Source organism: Triticum dicoccoides, chromosome 2A (genome assembly GCF_002162155.2).
Source record: "Triticum dicoccoides isolate Atlit2015 ecotype Zavitan chromosome 2A, WEW_v2.0, whole genome shotgun sequence".
NCBI lineage: Eukaryota > Viridiplantae > Streptophyta > Magnoliopsida > Poales > Poaceae > Triticum > Triticum dicoccoides.
This window is the reverse complement of record NC_041382.1, coordinates 4,359,221-4,383,148: the sequence shown is the minus strand read 5'-3', so window position 1 is coordinate 4,383,148 and position 23,928 is coordinate 4,359,221. Positions and strand designations below refer to the sequence as shown.

At 43.1% G+C, this 23,928-nt stretch overlaps 2 protein-coding genes across 2 annotated transcripts in view; one reads left to right on the top strand and one right to left on the bottom strand.

Annotated features, from left to right (window-relative positions):
- The first annotated feature begins 14,277 nt into the window (after window positions 1-14,277).
- LOC119358558 (leucine-rich repeat protein 1-like) lies at window positions 14,278-16,011 on the top strand. Its single transcript, XM_037625044.1, has 7 exons — window positions 14,278-14,353; window positions 14,441-14,573; window positions 14,670-14,741; window positions 14,833-15,000; window positions 15,124-15,204; window positions 15,316-15,371; window positions 15,922-16,011. The coding sequence occupies exons 1-7, from the start codon at window positions 14,278-14,280 to the stop codon at window positions 15,960-15,962; spliced, it is 627 nt and encodes a 208-aa protein (XP_037480941.1). The 3' UTR covers window positions 15,963-16,011.
- Window positions 16,012-17,297: 1,286 nt separating this feature from the next.
- LOC119352606 (probable leucine-rich repeat receptor-like protein kinase At1g35710) overlaps window positions 17,298-23,928 on the bottom strand; it is a 15,121-nt gene continuing 8,490 nt past the window's right edge. The window contains exons 2-7 of the mRNA XM_037619168.1: window positions 21,333-23,687; window positions 20,937-21,131; window positions 20,547-20,703; window positions 20,345-20,390; window positions 18,374-18,911; window positions 17,298-17,869 (exon numbers count right to left, since the gene is read on the bottom strand). Of these exons, the coding sequence (XP_037475065.1) occupies window positions 17,298-17,869; window positions 18,374-18,911; window positions 20,345-20,390; window positions 20,547-20,703; window positions 20,937-21,131; window positions 21,333-23,687 (3,863 nt within the window). The remainder of the gene's footprint in view (window positions 17,870-18,373; window positions 18,912-20,344; window positions 20,391-20,546; window positions 20,704-20,936; window positions 21,132-21,332; window positions 23,688-23,928) is intronic.

Below are 23,928 nucleotides of genomic sequence, written 5' to 3'. Positions count from 1 at the left end.
GATCCGACGGCGGAGAGGCAAGGTGTCCAGGCACCTAGGTGTCCCATATGTCCAGGCACCTATATATATATATATTGGCGGCATGGCCCATGGCCCCAATCGAGCTTTCGGTTAACAACTTGCAATTAATTTGCATTGACTAACAAATTGGTTATTAAATTCAGGCGTAGGGAAAACCAACCTGCTTACAAAAGCGGACCTCCACCGGTAGCTTTCTAGCCTAAAAATCCCGGGCAGAGGTAACACCAACGTAAAATTCGGACACCTTTTCAACTTTTTCCAACATTTGTTGGAAATTCTATATAAAATTTTAAATAGAATAGTGTTTGAAAATTCAACAACTTTTCGACCAACTTGAACAATTTCTGATAATTCTTTAAAAAAATTATGAACATTTTTTTAAAGTATGAATAACATTTTTTAAAACCATGAACATTTCAAAAAAATATATAAAGAGATATGTTAGTTCAAAGTGGAGGATTTCTTTCTGGCTACTTATGTGGCAAATCTAGCTTTGTGAATATTCATGTCAGTGTTTTTGTGTTTTTTAAAACCGTTTTTTGTTCTGTTATATTCTGGTTTTTGTTTCTTTTTTTCCTTTTCCTAATTTTCCAAATGCGTGAAATTTTCATAAATTGAAAAATTGGTTGCGTTTCAAAAAAAATCATGTTGATTGATAATGCCAAGAAATCATAAACTACAGAAGCATCCAATTTTTTGACAATTTTCAATAAATGTTTAGGACATAAAAACATTTATTTTGATTGATAATGACAAAAATTACAAATAACATAAGCCTTAAAATTAGAAAAATTATATGCTCATGAATGCATTAGTCTGCCCTAGCATGTCACACTCCTCTCAACCGGTGCTCTTTTTGGAGTATGAATAAATGACCCTAAAACACTGCTCGGACGTGACGCAATGTGCGTTCGGTGTCGGATTTTGTTTATTTTTGGCGTGGAGTACTGGGGTGGGGCCCCACACACTGGCAAAAGTTGGGTACATTCCGTGATTGCGCCTAGGTAATTCATGTGGAAGGCAGGGGATTTTGGTATGGGTGGAAGGGATTCTCGGGTGCATGTCTCTTCTTCACATCCGTCAAACGGGCTCAGATTTCTTTCACGGGCTAGAATGACCATGGCAAACATGCATGCCAAAATTTGTCACGTTTCGACACTATATGCATTTTCCATGATTTTTCGGGCCGAAAACCCATAAAACACTACACGGACCTGACACAACATGCGTTGGTATTAGATTTCATTCATTTTTGGCGTGGGGTACTGGGATGGGGCCCCACACGCGCTAACAGAAGTTGGGTACATTCCTTGATTGCGCTCATGTACTTCATGTGGAAGGCAGGGGTTTCGGTGTGGGCAAAAGGGATCCTCGGGTGCATGTCTCTTCTTTAGATCTTTCAAACGGGCTCAGATTTTTTTCGTGGGCTAGAATGATCATCACAAGTATGCATGCCAAAATTTGCCGCGTTTCGACACTGTATGCATTTTCTATGATTTTCCGGGCCGAAAACCCCTAAAACACTACCCGGATGTGACACAATGTGCGTTCGGTGTCAGATTTCGTTCTTTTTTGCATGGAGTACCGGTACCCCATGCCAGAAATGAAGGAAATCTTAGATCGAACACATGTGTCACGTCCGGACAGTGTTTTACGGTTTTTCGGCCCAGAAAATCGTAGAAAATGCATAAAGTGTCGAAATGCATTAAAAATTGGTGTGCATGCTTCTCATGTGGATACAATGTCATATAAAAATATTTCATGTGAAGGATGTCGAAAAAAACGTCCTTCCAGACATGCCATTTGTTCCTACCTGAACGGCCTCCGCTGGCGTAGGTCAAATTTTGCTCATCTTCAGATGAACACAAAAATTTGCCAGCTGGTGGGCACGCCCATCCAGGTGGCCCACACAAAGTTTCAAAGAGTTCGGACACCGAACGCATGTTGCTTAATGTGCGGGCAGTGTTTTAGGGTTTTTTGGCCGGAAAAACAGTAGGAAATGCATAAAGTGTCAATATTCACTGAACATTGGCGTGCATGCTACGAATGGTCAGTCGAACGAGCGAAAAAAATTGGACCCGTTCCGTGGAGTCGGAAATAAAACGTGTGCAGACTCTCCCCTCTGGCAGAGCCAAACTTGATATATTGTGTGACAAAACTATGTGCGAGTTAAAAACATAAATAAAAAGACATCGGACATCAAAGATTTTTTTTTGTAGAATCTGAAAAATCAGTAGGAAACTTCGCTAGTTCGGAACCGGTGAAGACTCCTAGTGCCACTCCAGATCCTGCACATGGGTTCAATGAAGACCAATGCTTGTCGTACTTGAGAAATAAAGGTATTTACGGTGGCCAACGACCTGTTGGCGTCGCGAGGTGGGACGAGCGATGCTACATCTACGTGCAGATTGTTACTTATCTTACGTAAAAGATGATTTGGCAGCAGCTAATTGGATATTAGTGAAGGCACCGGGCCCACCCCCTGAAAATCAGGAGGGAGGGGGGGGGGGCATTTAGTTTTCGTGGAAGGATGTTACGTAGGAATACGTAAAAGCTTAAGTAGGTCTAGGATTTTCGAGGTGGGACTAACTGACGTCGCCCTTCAATCGCGCGACGAGCCTGCGCGTTACTGGGTCAGTTGACTGCGTCGGCTCAGTGGGCCGACCCACGCGGCACGCCACTACGGGCAACGTTCGTCTGTTTTTTAATCGGCCGGTATCGCCCGCACAGCGTTGTACGAACCCTACGCCGTCACTAGCCTGCATGCAAGTTGCATCTATGCATCAAATGAATTTTTTTAAATGTTTCTTCTTTCAAAATTCTTCACTGATCCAAAAACAATGTTTGCCTTTTCCAAATTTTGGTCGGAGTTTCTAGAAATGTGTGTGTTTTTCAGGAAAAATCATGTTTTTGATTATTTTTTCATGTTTTCCTAAAACTGTATGGAATATTGAAATTTTGTTTGCATTTTTATAAATTGTTGAGGATTACAAAAGTTGTTCACGTTTATAAAAAATGCTAGGATTGCAAAAAATTCTTCACTTTTTCCAAAAAAAATCGGAATTTCAAAATTATTGCATTTTTCAGAAAAGTTTGGAGTTGCATAAATAATTTTATTTTTTCAAAAATATCCGACTTTTACAAATTGTTCACAATTTTGTTCAAGAATATTTTCGATTTTTTCAGAAATATTTTTATGTATGTACGTCATTGTTTGTTCTTATATAATCTGCACTATAAGAAATCACAAGTAGTACACGGTCGACGGGAGAGCAGGTCTCCGAAACCACGTCCTTCTGGTTCCTGTACGGGGTGAGGGGCGAATAGGTTTTTGGGCAGCGATTATGCGACTGCTCGCTTCCAATCGTCTACTTCCTCTACGTCCGCGTCGCCTTCATCATTACCATGTCCATCGACGCCGAACGTGCCGCCGCCGAGAAAGCTGAAGCCGACAAGAAGGCCGCCGAGGACGCCGCTGCTGCCACTAAAGCCGCGGCCTCTGCATGGCCTACTGGAGGGTATAACTCGTTTATCCCGCTCCTACTGTTCTCTGTTTTAGCCATGCTAGCGTTATACGTAGATCTTTCTACAATTAGCGTAGTATGTGCTTGCTTGACTGAATATCAGTATGCATTTATTTGTGTCAATGCCATGCTAGTGATTTACTCGTGGATTAATTTAATCGAGAAATTGCCTATTTCTCAGCAGCTCGTGGCCAACTCGCTTATACTGGACAACCCATCATAAAATGGATACGACTTGTGAAAAGTCCATACTACCCTTTATACGTTTTATGAGGGAGTTGTACCGAAGCGGGACCCAATTTATCGGGGAAATGTACTAGAGCAATACTAGTAACATCATTGGAAAGAGCAATATTATTCCCATTTTCTAATAATATGTGAATACCTAAGGTTGATGTAAGTACATGAAATCGACACCTGCAGAAGTTTTGATGACTGCTTAAATGTAAGGTTCCGTTTGGGTTGTGCGTGTGGCCACCCTGCCAATCGATGAACTTAAGAAGCTAAAAATTTCATTCACCCAAACAATGAACTTTTTAAGACACCCTTTGTTTTAATCGTATAGTCACAACATTTGTTGTTAGATAACCTTCCCAGTGCACTTTCGAGAGTTTGTACATATTAATTACAATAGCACGCTGAGCACGAATTTCATACGATGGTGCAACTATCAAATACCCACTGGAAAATCTGTATGATTTTTTAGCTCTATCTACGCTTTTAGCAGTTACAGTAGGAATTTCGTAAAGAAATCCTTCGGTTTAAGCAGTTAAACACGTGAATTTTATAAGGAAATTGCTCAGCGAAAGCAGCTTATTGCTTGAGGAAAGGCCTTCATAGTACAATACTTATCTGGGTGAGAAAGTACATCAAAACGTAATTTGACAGGACAAATAAGGAACAACAGGACACAAACAATCCCTACCCTGAAGACTAATTTTGAGGTCCCTCCTTATGGCTTGAGGAAAGGCCATAAAATTGTAGGCTTTGAATAAAAATATCAACCACATAAGGGTTATCCAGTTTTCGAAGAAAAAAAATTCAGTTGTATAAAAGCTGGGTAGGCAACCAAAGCTCTTGGGGATATATGAAGAACTGAAGGTTTCGGTCTACCAAGAATAGCAGTGAGAACTGCTTCATGGATTGGTCGAAGAAGGACTTGTCAAGTGGCAGTAAAGATGTCCCGATCAAATCATCTATGTTCCATATGTATGGAATGTGTGTGTTTCAAATCTCAGACGACACTTGTAAGGTACACGTGCATTGCACGCACGAGATTTGACAACCAAATAATGAATAAATACCACATTATAGCATTTAGCTTTGAATCATATATGCATAATGTAAATGTTCGTTTAATTCTTATAATTCATCTCATTCAAAACCAATTAGTTTTTATAAAAAACTAATCTATTTTAAGATTCATGGAATTGTGCGTTGTAAAGCATTAAGTAAAAACAAATAATGGCTATTCATGTAGAAAAAAATTTGGGCAATTATGATACGGACGATTATAGAACAAAGGAGAAGTGTTTGTGTTTTGAGGTTTATGCATTATGCTTAAGTTCTACCATGGAGTCTTCTAAATTGTACATGTGGCAAAATCTGGTGGAATGTAAATGATATCTAACGGCCAGTAGTGCTCGGATTTGCCATCTTTGCACCGTCGGATTGGCTTCATCCAACGACCATCTTTTAAAATTATTCGCACACTATATAGGGGTATAGATATGTGCTGGTCTTTTGCAAATGTCAAGGATAGTCTGGTGGCATGAGGAGAATGATGGGTGATGTTCTCCTTGGATGGGATGAGATAAGTTGTTCCAACAGAAGAATGAAGGAGGAATCAGCTTAAGAAATCTGAAGTTTGTGAGCTATAATTCAACCTGGACGGCACGAGCGGGCTTTGCGGCCCGCTCGTGGCCTGTTTAGGACCGGCCCGCACGGTCCAGGCCTGATAGGAAAATATGCCGGTCTGAGCCCAGCAAAACAGACTGAAAAAAGTTCGGTCCGGTCCGGTCTTTAACCGGGCCGACCGAGCGGACCGATGGCGCAAGGCCCATAAACTGTGTAACAGATCGAGGCCCCGAGCCCCCGAGCCGAGCAACCCCCTCCCCCTCGTTCCATTCCCCCTCCTTGCTCGATTCCTTCTGCAAATAGAGGCAGTGCCTCCTCCTCTGTTCTATCCCTAACCCTAACCCTAAGGCGACGGCGCCGTTGCCCGTGGCTCAGCCTGACCCGCGGCCTCTCCCTTCACCGACGGCGCCATCTCATCCGAGTCCGAGCTGGAGGAGCACGTGTACATCGGGGAGGCAGCAAGGCCAGCATGCCGTCGGTCCGTCCTTCCCTGGTTCCTCACCGAGCGCCACGAAGAGGAAGACGTAATCTTTCTCTAACCTGTACCATTGGATGTGGACTTACGATTGAGGGAGGCTGCTGCAGATGGTACATGCGTAACATGCCTGGGAATTGTGCATGAGAGGATTGAGTTGTAGCACTGAAAGATGCATTCCCAGGATTTGGCATATAGGCACCAGGTGTTGCTTGACCTGATAAGTTGTCAGGAGATAATTAGTCAAGAGTTTCAGGAGATGTAGTGAAGGAGAATGGGAATGAAGTACTAGTAATCAATAGGCACCTTTTCCCCACTGTGCTTGTGAACCATCAATAGACTATGATAGCTTGTTTGGTTTACTATACTTTGGTAAGTGCTTGCAACCTTTAATTGCTTTTGGAACTTAACCTATGCTGAGCGGTATCAATAGCCCCTTACAACCTGATGCTGCTACTATGTTTCAGATTTCGTAAGAAATCTATTAATCTTTACTGGTCAATTGACTACTAATTTAAGGGCGATAGGTAGTTTATCCAGGTTTATGTGGTAATAGTTAGTTACAGCTCCAGTCCTTGCAATACATTTATGTCTTATTGAGTGATGTTAATGGATGAAGGGGATTATGTACTGTTTTTTTGTAGATAATGGTCAGGAGATAATTATGTTTATTTGCACTAGTACTAGATGATTTTCTATGCTACAAAAAGAAGAAGATGATTTTTTTGCACTTGATTGATGTACTGACTGCAGATATTATGTGCTGTTTTTTGTAGATAATGGTGAAGGAGAAGGGGAATGAGAAGGGAAAGGGTGCTGGTAAGGAGAATGCGAAGGCGAAGGCAAAGGAGAAGAGCGTGAATTACCTAATTAGGCAAGATTCGGCGCTGCCTCCGCCGGTTCCGAGGAAGAAGAAGAAGCCTAAGGTGCAGATTAGGAAGGCGAAAGACTTTCCCAATGCCCCAGTGGGAGAGTTGATTTGTAGGTTAAAAAAACACCCTCCACCTCCTCCGCGTCTCCCCGACTGCACCGGTGCCGGCGTGCGTGCCGCGGAAGCCGCTGCCTCTGGCTCCGCAACCTGCTCCGAGTTGCCTCATGCACCTACTATTGTAAGTTTGCTTTACTTGATGCTTGATGTAGCCATATTTCCATATAACCTTATAGGTGTTGTTTGCTTATTTGTGTGCTCATGTGTGTTAGGTGGTAGAAGACGACGAGGAGGAGGAGGACGAGGACGAGGAGAAGGACGATGAGGAATATGAGGAGCAGAATCTGTTTATAGTCCCACCACAAGCGAGTGCTGATATGTCGGATGATGATACATCAGAAGGGTATAAGGAATCAGCTGATGAACTAGAAGGTGACACTATGTCCGAGGAATCACTTGTGCATGTTGTTTCTAGTGAGGAGGAGGCAAGAGAAAGGAAAAAGAAAAAGAACAAGAGGCCAAGAGCCAATGCTCCTGTTAGGATGTCATCGGATGTTTGGGCCCATTTTCACAAGGTCAAAGAGGCATCAACGGAGCATCCAGGAGAGACGGTGTTGAAGGCTGTTTGTAATTATTGTCCCAAAAAGAGGTATGCGTATACGCAAGGTGGCAGCACCTCAACTATTGGAAGGCATATCTTAAAATGTGAAGGTTTAAGGGACAAGATGGCTAGGAATGCCATCCAAACAACTCCTGAACTGCGCAGAATCAATGGTCCAACAAGTGGTCCAACAATGCACCCCTCTATTGAGTACAACCAAGGAATCGTTAAGGAGCTTATTGCTAAGATGATATGTGTGCATGAGTATTCATTTAGAATGGTTGAACATGAGTGGTTCAACATTCTAATGAAGTGCATGAATCCAAATTATAAACCCATTGGAAGGAAGGCAATACGAGCCGAGTGCATGAGGGTTTACAAGAACGAAAAAGAGGTGCTTAAATCTCTCCTAAAGGGTGTGAGCTCCATATGTCTAACTACAGATTTGTGGACAAGCAACCAAACCTTATCTTACATGTGTGTGGTTGCACACTATATAGATGGGAATTGGAACTTACAAACCCGTGTGCTTGCTTTCATAGAGTTGGATCCTCCTCACTCTAGAAATGTCATTGCGGATGCTCTCTATGCGTGTGTGACAGAATGGAATATTGAGACCAAAATTATGTCCGTCACATGACAACGCTTCAAACAATGATGGTGCGACGATGCTTTGAAGGCCAAGTTCCTGTTTCGGAGAGGTATGATTGTATCCTGTTTTTTGCTCATATGCTTGCTGTATATGTTAATATAGAAGCTATATATGCTCATATGTTTGCTGTTTTTGTTAATATAGAAGCTATATATGCTCATATGCTTGTTGTATATGTTAATATAGAAGCTATATATGCTCATATGCTTGCTGTTTTTGCTAATATATAAGCTATTTATGCTCATATGCTTGCTGTATATGCTAATATAGAAGCTATTTATGCTCATATGCTTGCTGTTTTTGCTAATATAGAAGCTATTTATGCTCATAGGCTTGCTGTATATGCTAATATAGAAGCTATTTATGCTCATATGCTTGCTGTATATGTTAATATAGAAGCTATATATGCTCATATGCTTGCTGTTTTGCTAATATAGAAGCTATTTATGCTCATATGCTTGCTGTATATGCTAATATAGAAGCTATTTATGCTCATATGCTTGTCTTTTGTAGGTAAGGACTTCGAAGGCCAATATTTTCATATCCGTTGTTGTGCACATATCCTCAACTTGGTCGTGCAAGATGGGACAGCGATCTTAGATAATTTGATAAACAGCTTGAGAGAGACGGTGAAGTACTTCAAGAGGTCACCTTCTCGTCTCCATGCTTTTGTTGCCACTTGCAAAAGCTTGGGTGTCAAAGTTGGTAATCATTTACACCTGGATTGTAAAACAAGGTGGAGTTCAACCTTTAAGATGATTAGCACTGCCCGTGGATATAAGGAAGCCTTGACCTCTCATGCTGGTTCGACTGCCAACTATGCTTGGGCGCCGACAAACGCAGAGTGGGACATGTATGACCTTATCTCTCCATTACTTGGGAGTTTGGCTGAGGTGACAAAAGCATTTTTAGGAAGTTTATATCTCACTTCGAACATCTTGTACCCATACATTGTTGGCGTCAAGCTTGCAATCAAACATGCAATGACTAGTGATAGTGACCACTACAAGGAAATGGGTGAAGCAATGTTGGAGAAGTTTGACAAATATTGGGAAGAAAAGAACAATGCCATGGTGATCGCAACCATCTTTGATCCACGGTACACATGCTTGCTGTTTTTACTCCAATGGTTCCTGGTTTTTACTCATATGCTTGTTGTTTTTACTCGTATGCTTTCTAATTCACTCCAATGCTATCATCTTTGATCCTAGGTACAAGATGGGTTACATAGAGTGGGCCTTTGGAGAACTATATGGAGAAGGAAGTACGAGGTTTAGATCTGAGATCAAAATCGTGGAGAAAGAGTTGGCGGCCTTGTATGACAAATGTGTTGCTCAAGATAAGCGAGCTGGAAATGGAGAAAGCTCATCTTCCTCTACAAACATTCCTAGTATCCCGGTTCAAGATGGGTACGAGTCCTTCTTATCATCCCGTTCAACAAGAATATCAAAGAGTGAGTTGAGGAACTACTTAGAGGATGAGGTTGCCCCTCGCAACAAGGCTCTTGATCTTCTTGGTTGGTGGAAAGACAATGCTCCTAGGTACCCAATTATGGCCAAGATAGCCAGGAGGTTCCTTACTATCCCGGCTACCTCCGTGTCTTCGGAATCTACCTTCAGCACGACCGGAAGGATTTTAGGTATGTCAACTCGTACTATTGAACTTTGGTTATAAACTTTTCAACTTCTCATCCTCAAACTATTTTGTCAACTTGTGTCGTATTAGATGACTATAGGAGTTCGTTAAAACCGGTTATGGTGGAGGCATTAGTTTGTGGTGCAAGTTATATCAAGGGTGCTCATGTTGACTTGAATCTGGTGGTATGTTTGCCATCTTTTCCTTACCTTTTTTTCTTTCTTTTTTGGTCTTGTTGTTTGTGATGTGAGCATTTGTCTAACATCCACACTTGTAGCCAAGGGATGAGAATGAAGAGGATGATGTTGAGAACATCAAGTTACCCATTGTGGTGGAGGAGATCAATGATTGGTAACTATTCTTCCTACATGTTTCACTTGTCATACGATACCAAGTATTATTTATGTGAATGTTGATTATCTTACTTGTAGACGTTCATCATGTGGATGTTGATCTTGCTATTTTGGAGATGAATGTCAAAGTGATCTTTCTCATGTGAAGGCTACTTTTGCATTTCTGTTATGTTGGAACCTTTCAAGTCATGAACTATGAATTGTCACTGCTAGCTTGGAGATGAACCTCTCATTTGTGTTATGTTCAACTTGTCAATTGACATGGACTTGGAATTATCATTGCAAGTTTGTAATCGTGTCGTTCGATGATGATAAGACCTTATGTTTGTGGATGTGATATTTGTGCTTAACCTGATTTGTGCCATCTTTTCTGTCAAAATCAGTTTGTGGATGTCCAGAAAACAAAGGAAATGCTGTCCAAATTTAGTTATTCTTGCTGTCCAAATTTAGTCCAGTGCTTGCTGTCCAAATTAGTTGTTTGTGGCTGTGATATTTCCGCTGTTTCGGTCCAAACTTATCTGAAAACTGTAGTGATCACTGATGACTTGTCATATTACATCCATGTCAGTATGTGATGCCTAAACAGTAGAACACAGCCTAGGTAGTAGCTAACAGTAGTGTTGTTGTTGTACTTTTGATTAATCTACTCTCCAAAACCAGCAGATGCCTAAACATACACTGCCTGGCAACAAATACGACCTAAAAGGAGCAAATATACACTTCCTGGCAACAAACAGGAGCTAAAAGCTGGCCGGTCCTCTCGGGCCTGACAGAGATGGCACCCCAACGGTCCGGTCCTAGAATACTAGCTCGTTTGACAGTTCGGTCCGGTCCGGACCGGACCACCGGCGGCCGGTCCAAACGCCGGCTCGGACCGGGACCGGACCGGCCCGGACCGTGTCCAGGCTGAGCTATAATGGTTGAGCACTAGGATCGTGTCCAAACTATCAAAAATAATGTTGGACAAGCTATGCCAACTCTATCACATATATCATTCTGAACCGATCATTTCTTGTGTAGCTATCCATCTCAACATGCGCTTCTATGCTACACCTAACTGTTAGACAGTTTGCCTTTTAGTTGGCTAACATTCTAGCCCGTACATCTTCACAGGTCGAATCGTCATCTTATAAAACATACCTTTTAGATTTTGGTGTTGTTGGCACTGTATGTTGCGCTCCAAAGGCTCATGCCCATAGCAGCAACCATCACCAAAATGACACAGTGCCTAAGCCTCGCTGCAGAGACCGACGAGACCATGTGCCTAAGCCTCGCCGAAGAGATCGGCGAGATCACGACCTCCAGCTCCCACTCCCGTGGACTCCATGGGCACCCAGGATACACCTCCAAGGAGGAGACGATGCCCTCTCATGTGGCCTAGTAAACCTGGCCTAGGGCTTCCCCAGGTGCCTGAGAAGGGAACAAACAAGGAAATGATAACGCCTCCAAGGAGGAGATGACATCCACACGAGACACCATCGTTTGCATCAGTTGCCCCAGGCAAGGATTCTCCCCGACCTTGTTGAGTAAATAACACTGGCAGTCTAAGAACTTGCACCGTCGGTGCACTTAAGTCACACTACTTGCAAACCAGAAAAACCCGTTGCAGAACTTGCGTTACGGGTGCAATCAAGTCACACACACCAGCTGAACCGCGCCGTCGCCCGGTTTTTTCTGTTTCGCTGTCACGCGCGGCGCACGTGAGGCCTCTGGACTGCATCGTTTTTTGCACAAAGACCCCTGGATCCAGGGCAAAAGGCGCATAGCCCCCCTTTCCTCTGTTCTCTGCCTGTTCGTGTTCTTCGCCGATGGGAGAGGAGACAGGCGGCGCCGCTGGCGCGGCAAGCTGGTCGGTGGCAAGTCAGTCATCGGCGACGACGGTGGATCCGGCGATGGAGTTGCCACTCCTGAGGACCGAAGCGCATGGGAGGCCGATATACGGTAAGTTTTCCCCCAATTTAGTTAGGGTTTTCTCCCTTCGACAATAGATGATGATCGCTGGAGCATCGTAGTAGTTTTATGACTTCAATGAGCAGTAGTAGTTAGGGTGTGTTGGTATTCATCTACGATTTCTATCACATAATATTTTTGGGGATAGCAGCTAGGGTTAGTAGTGTGTTTTTTGAATGTATTTATTGAATGCACTGTCCATTGTTGAATGTAGGTTATGAATCAGTGAAATTCAGTGTGGAGGTGCATCATGGTGGGTTTTTTGTGGGGAAGGGAGTGAATCTGACATATTTGGATGAGAAGATATGTTGGTTTGACAATTTGGACAGAAGAACTTTTTGAAGTGACTACATCTACTACATGCTAGCACAATTGAATGATCCTGATCATGAGAAAATTATGTATTGGTGCCCACCTGGAAAAACACTTGCAGATATGGTGGAAATTATCCTGGAAGTTCACTGTCAGAAGATGGCCAAAGCCTCTGTTCACTCAAAGGTACTGGTTTTGTTTGTCAGGCATATCAGAAAACCTGAGATGCAGGAGGAAGATGACATTGTGTTCAAAGGTTGCCCTGTTCTACCCAAAGTTATATTTAGTCCACTTAGAAAGGACAAGAAGATGAAAACAGAGAAACTGTCAGAGGAGACAGAAAATTCAGAGCAACAAGAAGATGCAGATATATCAGAAAATTCAGAAGTTTCAGAAGAAGAGTATGAATGTGATTCAGACATAGATCCTACTTGGTATGAAAGTGATTATGGAATGGAGGAGGATGATGAGGAGTATGACAAGAATGTAGATGCTGTTGTGCACTATGCTTTGATTGAGAAAGGCAAAAGTATTGGTGCTAAGTACAGGCATGTTCCTGGGACAGATGATGTGTATGAAGATGATTTGCAGCTGCCAGAAGAGGATGACTGGGATAGAAAACATAAAAGTGACTCTGATGATGAGGAGTATAAGAAGAAAAAAAAGGAGAAACCCATTTATAGGTTTAAACCATTTAACCCAGTTGTTGACATGGAAAACCCTTAATTCAAGCTGGGCATGGTTTTTGATTCTGTGGAGCTCCTTAGGAAAGTAGTAGCACAGTATGCAGTGAAGAACAGGGTGCAAATTAGGAAAAAAAAATAATAAACAAAGATTTGAGGCAGTGTGTGAAGAGGGTTGCCCTTGGAAACTAGTGGCTGTCAATGACAATAGGACACAATCTTTTCTTGTGAAGACTTTAATTGCAGAGCACACTTGTGAGAAGGTCTGGGATGTCAAAGAACTAACAGCCCCCTTTCTTGCTAGCAAATATGTGGAGAAGTTCAGAGATAATGAGAAGATTTCTCTAGCTACATTTTCAAGGAAAGTTAGGAAGAAATTTAACATGGAAGTTAGCAGACACAAGCTAGGTAGAGCTAGGAAAGCAGCATTGGAAGTGGTGCATGGGGATGAGGTGAAGCAGTACCTTGTTCGTAACAGTAGAAGATTGTCGAAGCAATGCAAACTGGAGGGCATGTGCGAAGCATGTCACTGGCTTGGGCACCACTTTAAATAGGAGAGTGGCTCCCATTCCCGTTCAGTAGGGAGATGGCGAGCATTGCTGCCGCCACAACGGTCAACAACCTCCGCGCCGGTTCCGCCACAAGCAGCAGCGAAGCCGCCGCACCGACACCAGCACTGCCGCTCCCCCCACGTATGTTCCTGTGCCCACAACTGTGAAATCCTAGCCCACGGTCGATGCCGACCACATGGAAGAGAACCCCGGCGCTGTCCGCAACAACGCCGAGGAGGAGGGGCAAGGGGGAGGGAACTGTTGGCTAGGTTACTGTTCGTCTCAAGTAAGCAAATTTTATGTAGTAAATGGTCATCAACCAGCATTTTTTTAATCTAAAAAGTGAGATCTACCTCCTTGGCATGCTAAATCTTTTCTCCTAGTTAAGCTACCTCTGAAAACTCGTGCATTTGCTTCTTACATAATGTCTCCATTTGCCACTTCTTCACCAGCCGGCCTGGATGCATGGCCGGCAACTAAATAATTGCACATGGTTGGCAATCACTCTCTGCAAGACTAAAATAACCTAGTATGTTAATTTGTTTCTATTTTCTTATCTTTCGTCACAAAGACATATAACCATACGTTTGTGTGCGTACGTGCGTACGTATGTGTGTTGGCATCTTGTTCAGTAGAGGGAGGGAAATTTCCTTCTGCACAAGTGCATATAAAAAGCCTGCCATCGCTCCACCAGTACCACCAACCCAAAATAAGACATCTCAGGCTCCAAGCGCAATGGTGACTCACTTTGCAGTAGCTCTCCTGACAAGCCTCCTTGCTCTTGCAATTCTTGCAAGCTGCAACGTAGAAGGTACGTAGGTACATGCACATGGTCATATATTTGCAACTCTAGTTTCCAGGAATACTTACGCTAGTTTGTAATGGTTGAGATCTGAAGGCGACATCCTCTACGCGCAAAGGCAGGCGTGGGAGGACCCCAACAACGTGCTGCAGAGCTGGGATCCAACCCTTCCCGATCCCTGCACCTGGTTTCATGTCTTTTGCTCCAGCGACGGTTCCGTTGTCCGTGTGTATGTTCACTTTTCTTTCTCATTTCTCCGGCCTTGTTTAAAGGATATACATAAATATGCCTCTGATTGTTTGTTTCCACTGTGCATGCGGTGCAGGGATTTGGGCAAGGCGGGCATCTCAGGCCCCCTGATTCCGGAGCTGGGAGGTCTTCAGCATCTTCAGTATCTGTAAGAAGATCTGCAACCTTGCTGCCAAGCAGAGACATTGCTGTTGCACGTACACTACACCAGGGATTGACCTCCTCGTCTTTGCATGTAGTGAGCTGTATGCAAATAACATCACCGGATCGATACCAGCGACCTTGGGCAACCTGACAAGCCTGATCACTCTTCATCTCTATGACAACCTTCTCACTGGAGCCATACCGGCCTCGCTCGGGGCCATCCAGACGCTGCGTTATCTGTATGACTTCTGGTCACATTACAAGTATTACACAAAGATGAAGAAATGATAATTAACGTGCATTGCAACATTGTATGTTAAACCACCAATACAGAGAAGGTGCAATCTTCTAAGTACAAAATGACAAGTTTTGTTTCTTCCTTGCAGGCGGCTGAACGGGAATATGCTGACTGGCACAGTTCCGCCGGAGATTCTCTCTCTTGTTCTTGTGGGGAACTTGGCTGAACTGTGAGTAGTGCAGCTCATTTCAAACACCACATTACTTTTACTAATGTTCCTATTTATTCCCGGTCAGTTGAACTGAGACACCATATTAATTTCTTATTCATTATCTTGCAGTAATGTTGCCAAAAACAATCTGGAAGGCACTGTCAGATCATCTCGACGGCGCAGAGGTATATAAGCATATATGCGCTCGTGTATTTCTTTGTGGCGGGGAGAAGTTCTCGTGCGACAAGGCTGATGTTACATCGCTACCAATAATGCATGATAGCACTACTAAAAAATCATAAGAAAATATGAAAAAATTGCGTCTAGGCACTACTGTACAATGATCTTTGCATTGCAATAAATTTGATTTTAAAAGATAACATGTATTAGGTGATACATAAAGCATAAACTCTTCTCCCCGCAAAAGAAGGATAAACTGTTCCATAAATATTAGTGGCACGCCCAATATCTCTTCATAGCAAAAAATATGATCTTCTCATACTATGAATGTGTAAACTAAATTCGTATTTGAAATTTTCTTAGATGGCATATAAATTTTAGGCTAAAATTTTGAAAATAGATCGGAAATAACATTTGGTAGTGCTCTTGTGTGATGTTGCACTCCTTTTGCGATCTACACCTTTGATGGTTTAGGCTTTCCATGTGGTTATTCCTTTTGTATATGCATTTATTTATGTGTTCACACAAATAATTGCTCACTTGGCATCCTTGCAGTGGCCTTCATCATCCAGGATACACTCAAGACTGCAAGCTAAGCAGGATCTAGAAATAATGGAACTGGAAGCACAAACTGAAAAGATTTGTCTTTTAGAGCTGTTAGCCGTAGGCACAGCTGAAGTTAATGGACCTAATTACATCCCATTATTTAAAGAGGAACCCATGAGGTTACCTCTGTCCCCGCAAAATGAAATGAGTATGAACGTATGAACCGGTACAACTTTGTTTATGCATGAACATATGAAATGAATATGAACATATGAAGTTCTTTTTCTTCCGAAAAGGAGGTTATCCCCTGGCATCTGCATCGGAGTGATGCATGAGGCCATCTTATTAATAAGCAAAATATTCAACAAAGTCTCAAAGTCTCAAATAACAAAAAGGCTCACAAAGAGCAAAAGCATGAAAACGAGATAGCCACAACCGGCGGAAAAAAGATAGATAGGAAACTAAACACCTATCCTATTACATGACCGCCATTCAAAACGGTTGAAGATAGCTTGTGCTACCGTCTCCCAATAGATAGACCCAGTAACCATACGCTCCCTGGCATCCGTCGGAGTGAGTAGCGACCACATACGGATTAGTGTAGTGGCCCGAAAAATAACCTGCAAGAAATGAATATGTGTTGTTCTGTTAAAAACCAAATCGTTCCTGCAGTTCCATATAGCCCATAATAAAGCACATATTCCTATACGAATATGTTTCGCGGTTTCTAACTCAACTCCATCCAGCCATGTCCCGAATAACGTGTGGATGGTATTGGGAGGAGTAATGTTAAACGCTACGTGAACAGACCGCCATAAAATTTTCACCATTGGCCAATCAAGAAAGAGGTGTTTGACAGATTCATCATGTTCGCAAAAACTACATCTTCACGATCCTGTCCAGTTATGGTTTGTCAAATTGTCCTTAGTTAGAATAACTTGCTTGTGGACAAACCACATAAACACTTTAATTTTTAAGGGCACTTTGACTTTCCAAATATGCATAGAACGGTGAATAGTGCCAGAATTGATAATATCCAAATACATGGATTTCACTGAAAACACTCCGTTCTGAGTTAGTTTCCAGTGCAACTGGTCTGGCTGTTGAGAGAGGTGAACATCCATTAATCTTCTCACAAGATGGAGCCAGGCTTCCCAACGGTTTCCCGCTAACGTCCTCCTGAATTGAATATTTAGATGGTTGGACTGTAATACTATTGCAACGTAAGCATCTCTACGCTGAACAATATTATAGAGAGAAGAATTTGGAGAGCTAGAGGCGTCTCCCCTAACCACGTATCCTCTCAGAATCTCGTAGAAGTACCATTACCAACAATGAATTTTGTCCTTTGGAAGAAGGCTGATTTCACTCTCGTAGAAGTACCATTACCAACAATGAATATTTCCTTCAAGCTTGTCTGATGAAAGGTCAAGAAGCCCTATCTGAGATAGTCTCCCCATACTTGCGGGTATTCTCCCTGTAAGGTTGTTGTTTGAGATGCGTAGCATCAAAAGATTACGACATTGCCCCCAGGTATACGATAATTGGCCAAACAGTTTATTTGAGATCATATCCATATACACAAGATTTGGGTGAACTCCTAAAGCAGAGATATATCCCTCTATTTGATTCCTTTCCAGACAAACTCTGACTAGGCTTCTGCAGTGTATCAAACTTGACGGTAGTTGTCCATTCAGGTTGTTATCAGATGCAGTTAAATTCTTCAGCCAACCTCCAGCGCACAACTCAGGTGGCAAGTGACCAGATATATTGTTACCATCCAACTGCAGTAGCTCAAGATCCATTAAGGTGCCAATTTCTCGAGGAGCTTGTCCAAATAATTGATTGTAACTGAGTTGCAAGGTGGTGAGCTTTGTCAAATTTCCAAAGATATCGGGGATAGAACCTATCAATTTGTTTGTGCTAACATCTAACCGTTGTAAATTCACCAGGAAACCTATTTCTTGTGGAAGGTATCCAGAGAACTGATTATCAGCAAGGAACATGGTAGTGAGCTTACTCGAATTTCCAAAGAAGTTGGGGATGGAACCTACGAGGTTGTTTTTGCCAAGATTCAATGCTTTTAAATTGGCAAGTTTACCTAGTTCTCGAGGAATACACCCAGAAAGTTGGTTCTTGTTAAGTTCCAAATCTTCCAGATTCACCAGGTAACCTAGTTCTGGAGGAACTTTCCAGGAAAGTTGGTTATCCCATAGATACATGCCAATGAGGCTAATCAAACCACCAAAGGAATCGTGAATGGAACCCATGAGTTTGTTCGTGCTAAGATCCAACATTTGTAGATTCACCAAGTAACCTAGTTCTCGAGGAAGATACCCTGAGAATTGATTACGGTAAAGGTACAATGTCGTGAGCTTAGTCAAATTCCCAAATGTAGGGGGAATGGATCCCATGAGTTGGTTCTTGTTAAGATCCAAATCTTCAAGATTCAGTAGGTAACCTGGTTCTCGAGGGACTTGACCGGAAAGTTGATTATCCCATAGATACAGAACAGTGAGGTTAATGAGACACCCGAAGGTATCGGGGATGGAACCCTTGAGTTTGTTGAAGTTAAGATCTAATATTCTCAGACTTACGAGGTGCCCTAATTCTGGAGGAATATGCCCGGAAAGTTGGTTACCCCATAGGTACAAGGCGGTGAGGTTAATCAAACCCCCAAAAGTATCAGGGATGGAACTGGTGAGGTTGTTTTGCCTAAGAGACAACTCTTGCAAATTCAAGAGATGACCTAGTTCTTGAGGAATATATCCAGAGAGTTTGTTATCACCAAGGTACAAGAGAGTGAGTTTAGTGAGCTTCCCTAAACTTCTTGGAATATGGCCTGTGAGGTTGTTGCTCGTTAAATCTACACTAATTAGTTTCTGTAGGTAGCCTAGTTCAGTGGGGATGGGACCAGATAAGTGATTGGCTGACAAGTCAAGCCCCACTAGACTCTCTAGGTGTTTTATTTGCCATGGTATTTCACCGGAAAGTTCATTCTCCTGGAGCATTAGGTGCCGCAGGTTAGGCAAGGGTGATGCTAAAGCGGGTGGGAGGGAGCCCCTTATCTGATTGTTGAAGAGGTGGATACTCGTAAGAGTACGCAGCGCCGTGAAGTTGAGGGTGCCGAGGTCCCCCCTCAGCCGCAGCCCCGGCAGAGAGATCTCGGTGATCACCTTCCCCGGATGCTTGCTGCACTCGATTCCGTGCCAGCTGCATGGCCATGTACCATTGTTTCCCCTTCCCCGGATGCTTGCTGCACATGATGTCATGCCAGCTGCATGGCCATGTACCGTTGTTTCCCCTTCCCCAGGTTTGCAGCTGGGCTGGGTGGCTTTGGAGTGTGGATATCCAGGCGAGGAGGGCTCCTGCCTGTTCTTCCAGGGTCGGCACGAGAGACATGGCTGGTGGAAACGTGGCTAGTAGGAGAGCGAGTGAGATGAGTGTGAGGAGAGGGGAGGTCGCCATGACTTGCATGGTAGGAACTGGTTCTTTGTTTATGCCTGTGAAACGTCACGGAGTCATCTTATATCAGTTTCACGATCCTTGGCATTTTTCATGGGTGTAGCTCCCACACACGACTCTTTAGTCTTGAGACAGCTCCATGTACGGTTTGAGTCAGTCCTCGTTTGCTGTGTGGTCCGTTTCTTTTAGGCGTGACTGTGCTGCTTCCGCCTCAGCACCTATCATTGGCTGTATCGTGGTGGTTGCTTTGTAATACAAAACCGGGGGAAACCCTTTCTCGGAGTGTACTGCTAAAGACTCACCATCAGCAGATTGGCGTACGCCGGTTATATTATAGCACGATCAGGACAGGTCGTCCGCCCAGGTCCAAGGGAAGGCAAAAAAGTCTGATTCCAGCTGAAAAAGTTGGACTCGATGGACGCCAATGATCAGTTTGATTCCAGCTGCAAAGTTGGACTCCACGGAAGGTTAGACATGGACACTTGATATTGAGCTTCAGATACTGTTCAAAGGAAATACGGCATGCCGACATGTTTCGCAAATGTATATATTTAGTGGATACGATCATGTTGTAGCACGCTCACTGTGCTTGCAGATTGCTGTTACAAAAACGATCATTTGTGAAAAAACCAGCATAGTCATGCATGTACAGATATTGCTTCCATCGTATATTCATGCCAAAAAAAGGACTGTAGAAGACATAGATATTGCTTCTACACTTCCGCAGAGACGGACGCCCGTCGTCATTGCCGCAAAATGCCAGGTGCTCCGCATGGCGCTCCAAGAGTCGGAGTGGTTGGCGATGCAGCCAGCGACGACGGTGAAGAGAGGAGCATGGCTCCGAGGAGAGCAGACCCGCGCCGCCCGACACATGGCGGGCATCTTCATATTGCCGTCCTCCTCCGCTTTGAACAGCGATGATGATGATGCGCCCGGGGACACCGACGCCTACGCCGAGTCCAGCCACCGAGATCCCAAGGGGAAGCGTCCGGCAAGGAAGTGGTGCAATCAGCCTCTAATTTTAATTCGTATCAAGTCATTAAGTGATGAACTCGGGTGGCGGGCACTTTTCGATCGGATTGTGTTAAGTTTCTATGTCCAATCAGATTATGTTTATATGTTATCTATGCCAGATTTCTACGTTCTATGTTGATCTATGTAGGAACAACGTTTGTATATGGATTAGAGTAGCGTCGGTGCTAAAACTGGCAGATCTCAGGTAGGGGGTTCCAAGCTTGGTGATCTGAGCTAGATGGTAACAGGAGAAGTAGGGACACAATGTTTTACCCAGGTTCGGGCCCTCGTCATGAGGTAAAACCCTACATCCTGCATTGTATAATATTAACAAGAATTATACCTAGTTTAATTATGGTACTAAGATGCTTACATTAGTTCAAGTTCACTATGCTTTCCAAGGAAGTACCTAGGTGGTATATAAGAAATTACATGGCACAATCACGTCATCCATAGACATAGGCACTACTGTGTAGGAATGATGAGCCTAGCATGTATAAAATCAATATGATTTGCACATGCTTTAATCGTTGATAACTCGTCACTGGCATGCCGTGCCGTTGGTCTGCGTGATGGACTCGGCTCAAGGCATTGAACTGCAACCCTGAGCATGGAGTATATTTCTCTAGTGGTTGCGGCATCTGGTAGCACGAGCCTCAAGTCCAGCAGATCCTTTAAGTAAACATCATTAGTTTTGGTTCTCGATGAGAGGGATGAGAGCAAATCACCTGGATGGCATCCTGCAAATAACTCCAAAACAAGCACTCCAAAGCTATATAGATCACATTTCTCTGTCACATTGTCTGTATATGCTAGCTCTGCAATTATTATAATCTAATTAGCGTATGTATGTGCTGCAAGTAAATTGATCAAAGATCATCATAATGATCAAAATACATCACATCCACAAAACTAGTTGTTAAGGTTTGATTTTTGTTTACCTGGGGCAAGATAGCCTTTTGTCCCTGCAAGCCTTGTAATATTCTGGCCATCAATATCGAGAATTTTAGCAGTACCGAAGTCCGAAATGCAAGCTCGATATTCCAGATCAAGCAAAATGTTGTTGCTCGTTATATCTCTGTGGACTATTGGTGACGAACAATCATGATGCATGTATGCCAAAGCATGAACCACGTCCAGTACAATATGTACCCGCCTTCTCCAGTCTAACTCGATTGCTCTTGCATTGGATCTCAATATTTCCGCTAAGTCACCTCTATCCATATATTCATAGATAAGGAACCTTCCTTGTCTAGAGGAACAATACCCAAATAGTTTGACGATGTTTCGATGTCGAATCCGCACCAATGCCTCTATTTCAGAATTGAACATTGCCTCGTTCACACAACAGTCATCTTGTATCGTGTGTATCTTCTTCACCGCAAATATTTCACATGCTGAAACTCTAGCTTTGTAGACAGATCCATATCCCCCTGTTCCAATGCAATGGGTCTCACTAAAATTGTTGGTTGCTTCCACAATTTGCTTGAACACATTTGCCCCATCAAAACTCCAAATAGAGAATACTTTTTCTTGTGTAACTCTAGAATTGACAATTGACTTTGATTTGTTCCTCTCATGTCGGAACACCAATATATATACAACAAGAACAAGACATATCGTAGTAGTAACCATGGCTAGTGCAAGTGTTTTGTATCCTTTCATCTTCCCTCCATTCTGGGTTGGACTACTACAAGGGGGCAATCCTTTCACAACACCACATATCATCTTATTATGCATGAACCATTGGATTGGAGCTCCTCGGAAGAGTTTACTCTCTGGTACTGGCCCTTCTAATTCATTATAAGATAAATCAATCAATGTCAAGCTTTCCATTCTCTTAAATGACGATGGGATCAAGCCACTAAGTTCATTGTTTGAAAGATTCAAAGTTTCTAGCATGGTTAGACTACTAAGTTGGCTTGGTATTGCCCCACTAAATGAATTTTCACTTAAATCCAACTTGTCCATTAAGTTGTGCAACACCCCTAGCATGGAAGGGATGCTTCCTCTGAAGTTATTTTGTCTCAAATTAAATGAGCGAAGCATTAAACAATTCTCAATTGATCCTTGTACCAAACCGCTTAGGTAATTTGATGACAAATCTAAAAACTCCAGACTGGACAATGCCCAAAATTCTTGTGGTATGCTTCCATGGAGCGAATTGTCTGCGAGGTTCAGGTGGAATAACTTTTTAAGATTGCCAAGTTCTCTTGGAAGCTCCCCTTCAAGCTTGTTTGATGAAAGATCAAGTATCCTTAGTCCAAACAGCTGCCCCATACTTGTGGGTATTTTACCCGTGATGTTGTTGTTTGAGATACTTAGTTTGTTAAGTTTACGACACTCCCCCCATTTATAAGATAATTGACCAAATAATTTGTTTGATCTCATATCTATGTACACTAGATTTGGATGAGCTCCCATCGCAGAAATATCTCCTTCTAGTTGATTCATTTCAAGACGAACTCTGACCAGGCTTGTACAGTTTAACAAGCTTGATGGCAAAGATCCATTCAGGTAATTATCTTCTGCAGTTAAATTCTTTAGCTGGCCACTGATGCACAAATTGGGTGGCAGAGGACCGGAGAGGTAGTTATTGGAGAGCTCGAGTTTCTCAAGATTTGTTAAGTTGCCGATTTCTCGAGGGATATGTCCAAACAATTGATTATCACTGAGTTGCAAGGTAGTGAGCTTAGTCAAATTTCCAAAGGTATCCGGGATGGAACCCATGATTGTGTTATTGCTAATAACCAGATCTTCTAGTTTCACCAAGTAGCCTAGTTCTGGAGGAATAAATCCAGAAAGATGGTTATCCCTTAGGTGCAAGCTAGTGAGTTTAACCAAATTCCCAAAGGTATTAGGGATAGAACCAAAGAGTTTGTTGATGCTAAGATCCAACTCTTCTAAATTCACCAGGTAACCTAGTTCTAGAGGAATAGGCCCAAAAAGTTTGTTCTCCCAGAGATACAAGTGAGTGAGGTTATTTAGACTCCCAAAGGTATTAGGGATGGAACCCATGAGTTCATTTACATTAAGGGACATCTCTCGTAAATTTAGCAGGTAACCTAGTTCTGGAGGAAGATATCCACATAAATAATTTCCTCTAAGGTACAAGATGGTGAGTTTAGTGAGATTCCCTAAAGTTCTTGGAATAGGGCCTATGAGGTTGTTGTTGACAAGACCTAACCAGACAAGCTTCTTTAGGTACCCTATTTCACTGGGGATGGGACCAGACAAGTGATTGGCAGATAAGTTAAGCGAAACAAGATTCTCTAGTTCTCCTATTTGCCTTGGTACACTGGTGGAAAAAGGGCCTTTGGTCGCGGTTCGCAACTGCCATTAGTCGCGGTTGCGCAACCGCGACAGAACGGGCGCGACTAAAGGCCCCCCCCCCTTTAGTCGCGGTTGCTTAAGAACCGCGACTAAAGGCCCGTCCACGTGGGCGCCAGGTGGCCGTCGGGGCGGAGGACCTTTAGTCGCGGTTCTTCTGGCCAACCGCGACTAAAGGCCGCCGCAGGTTTAGGGTTTTAGCCCCCC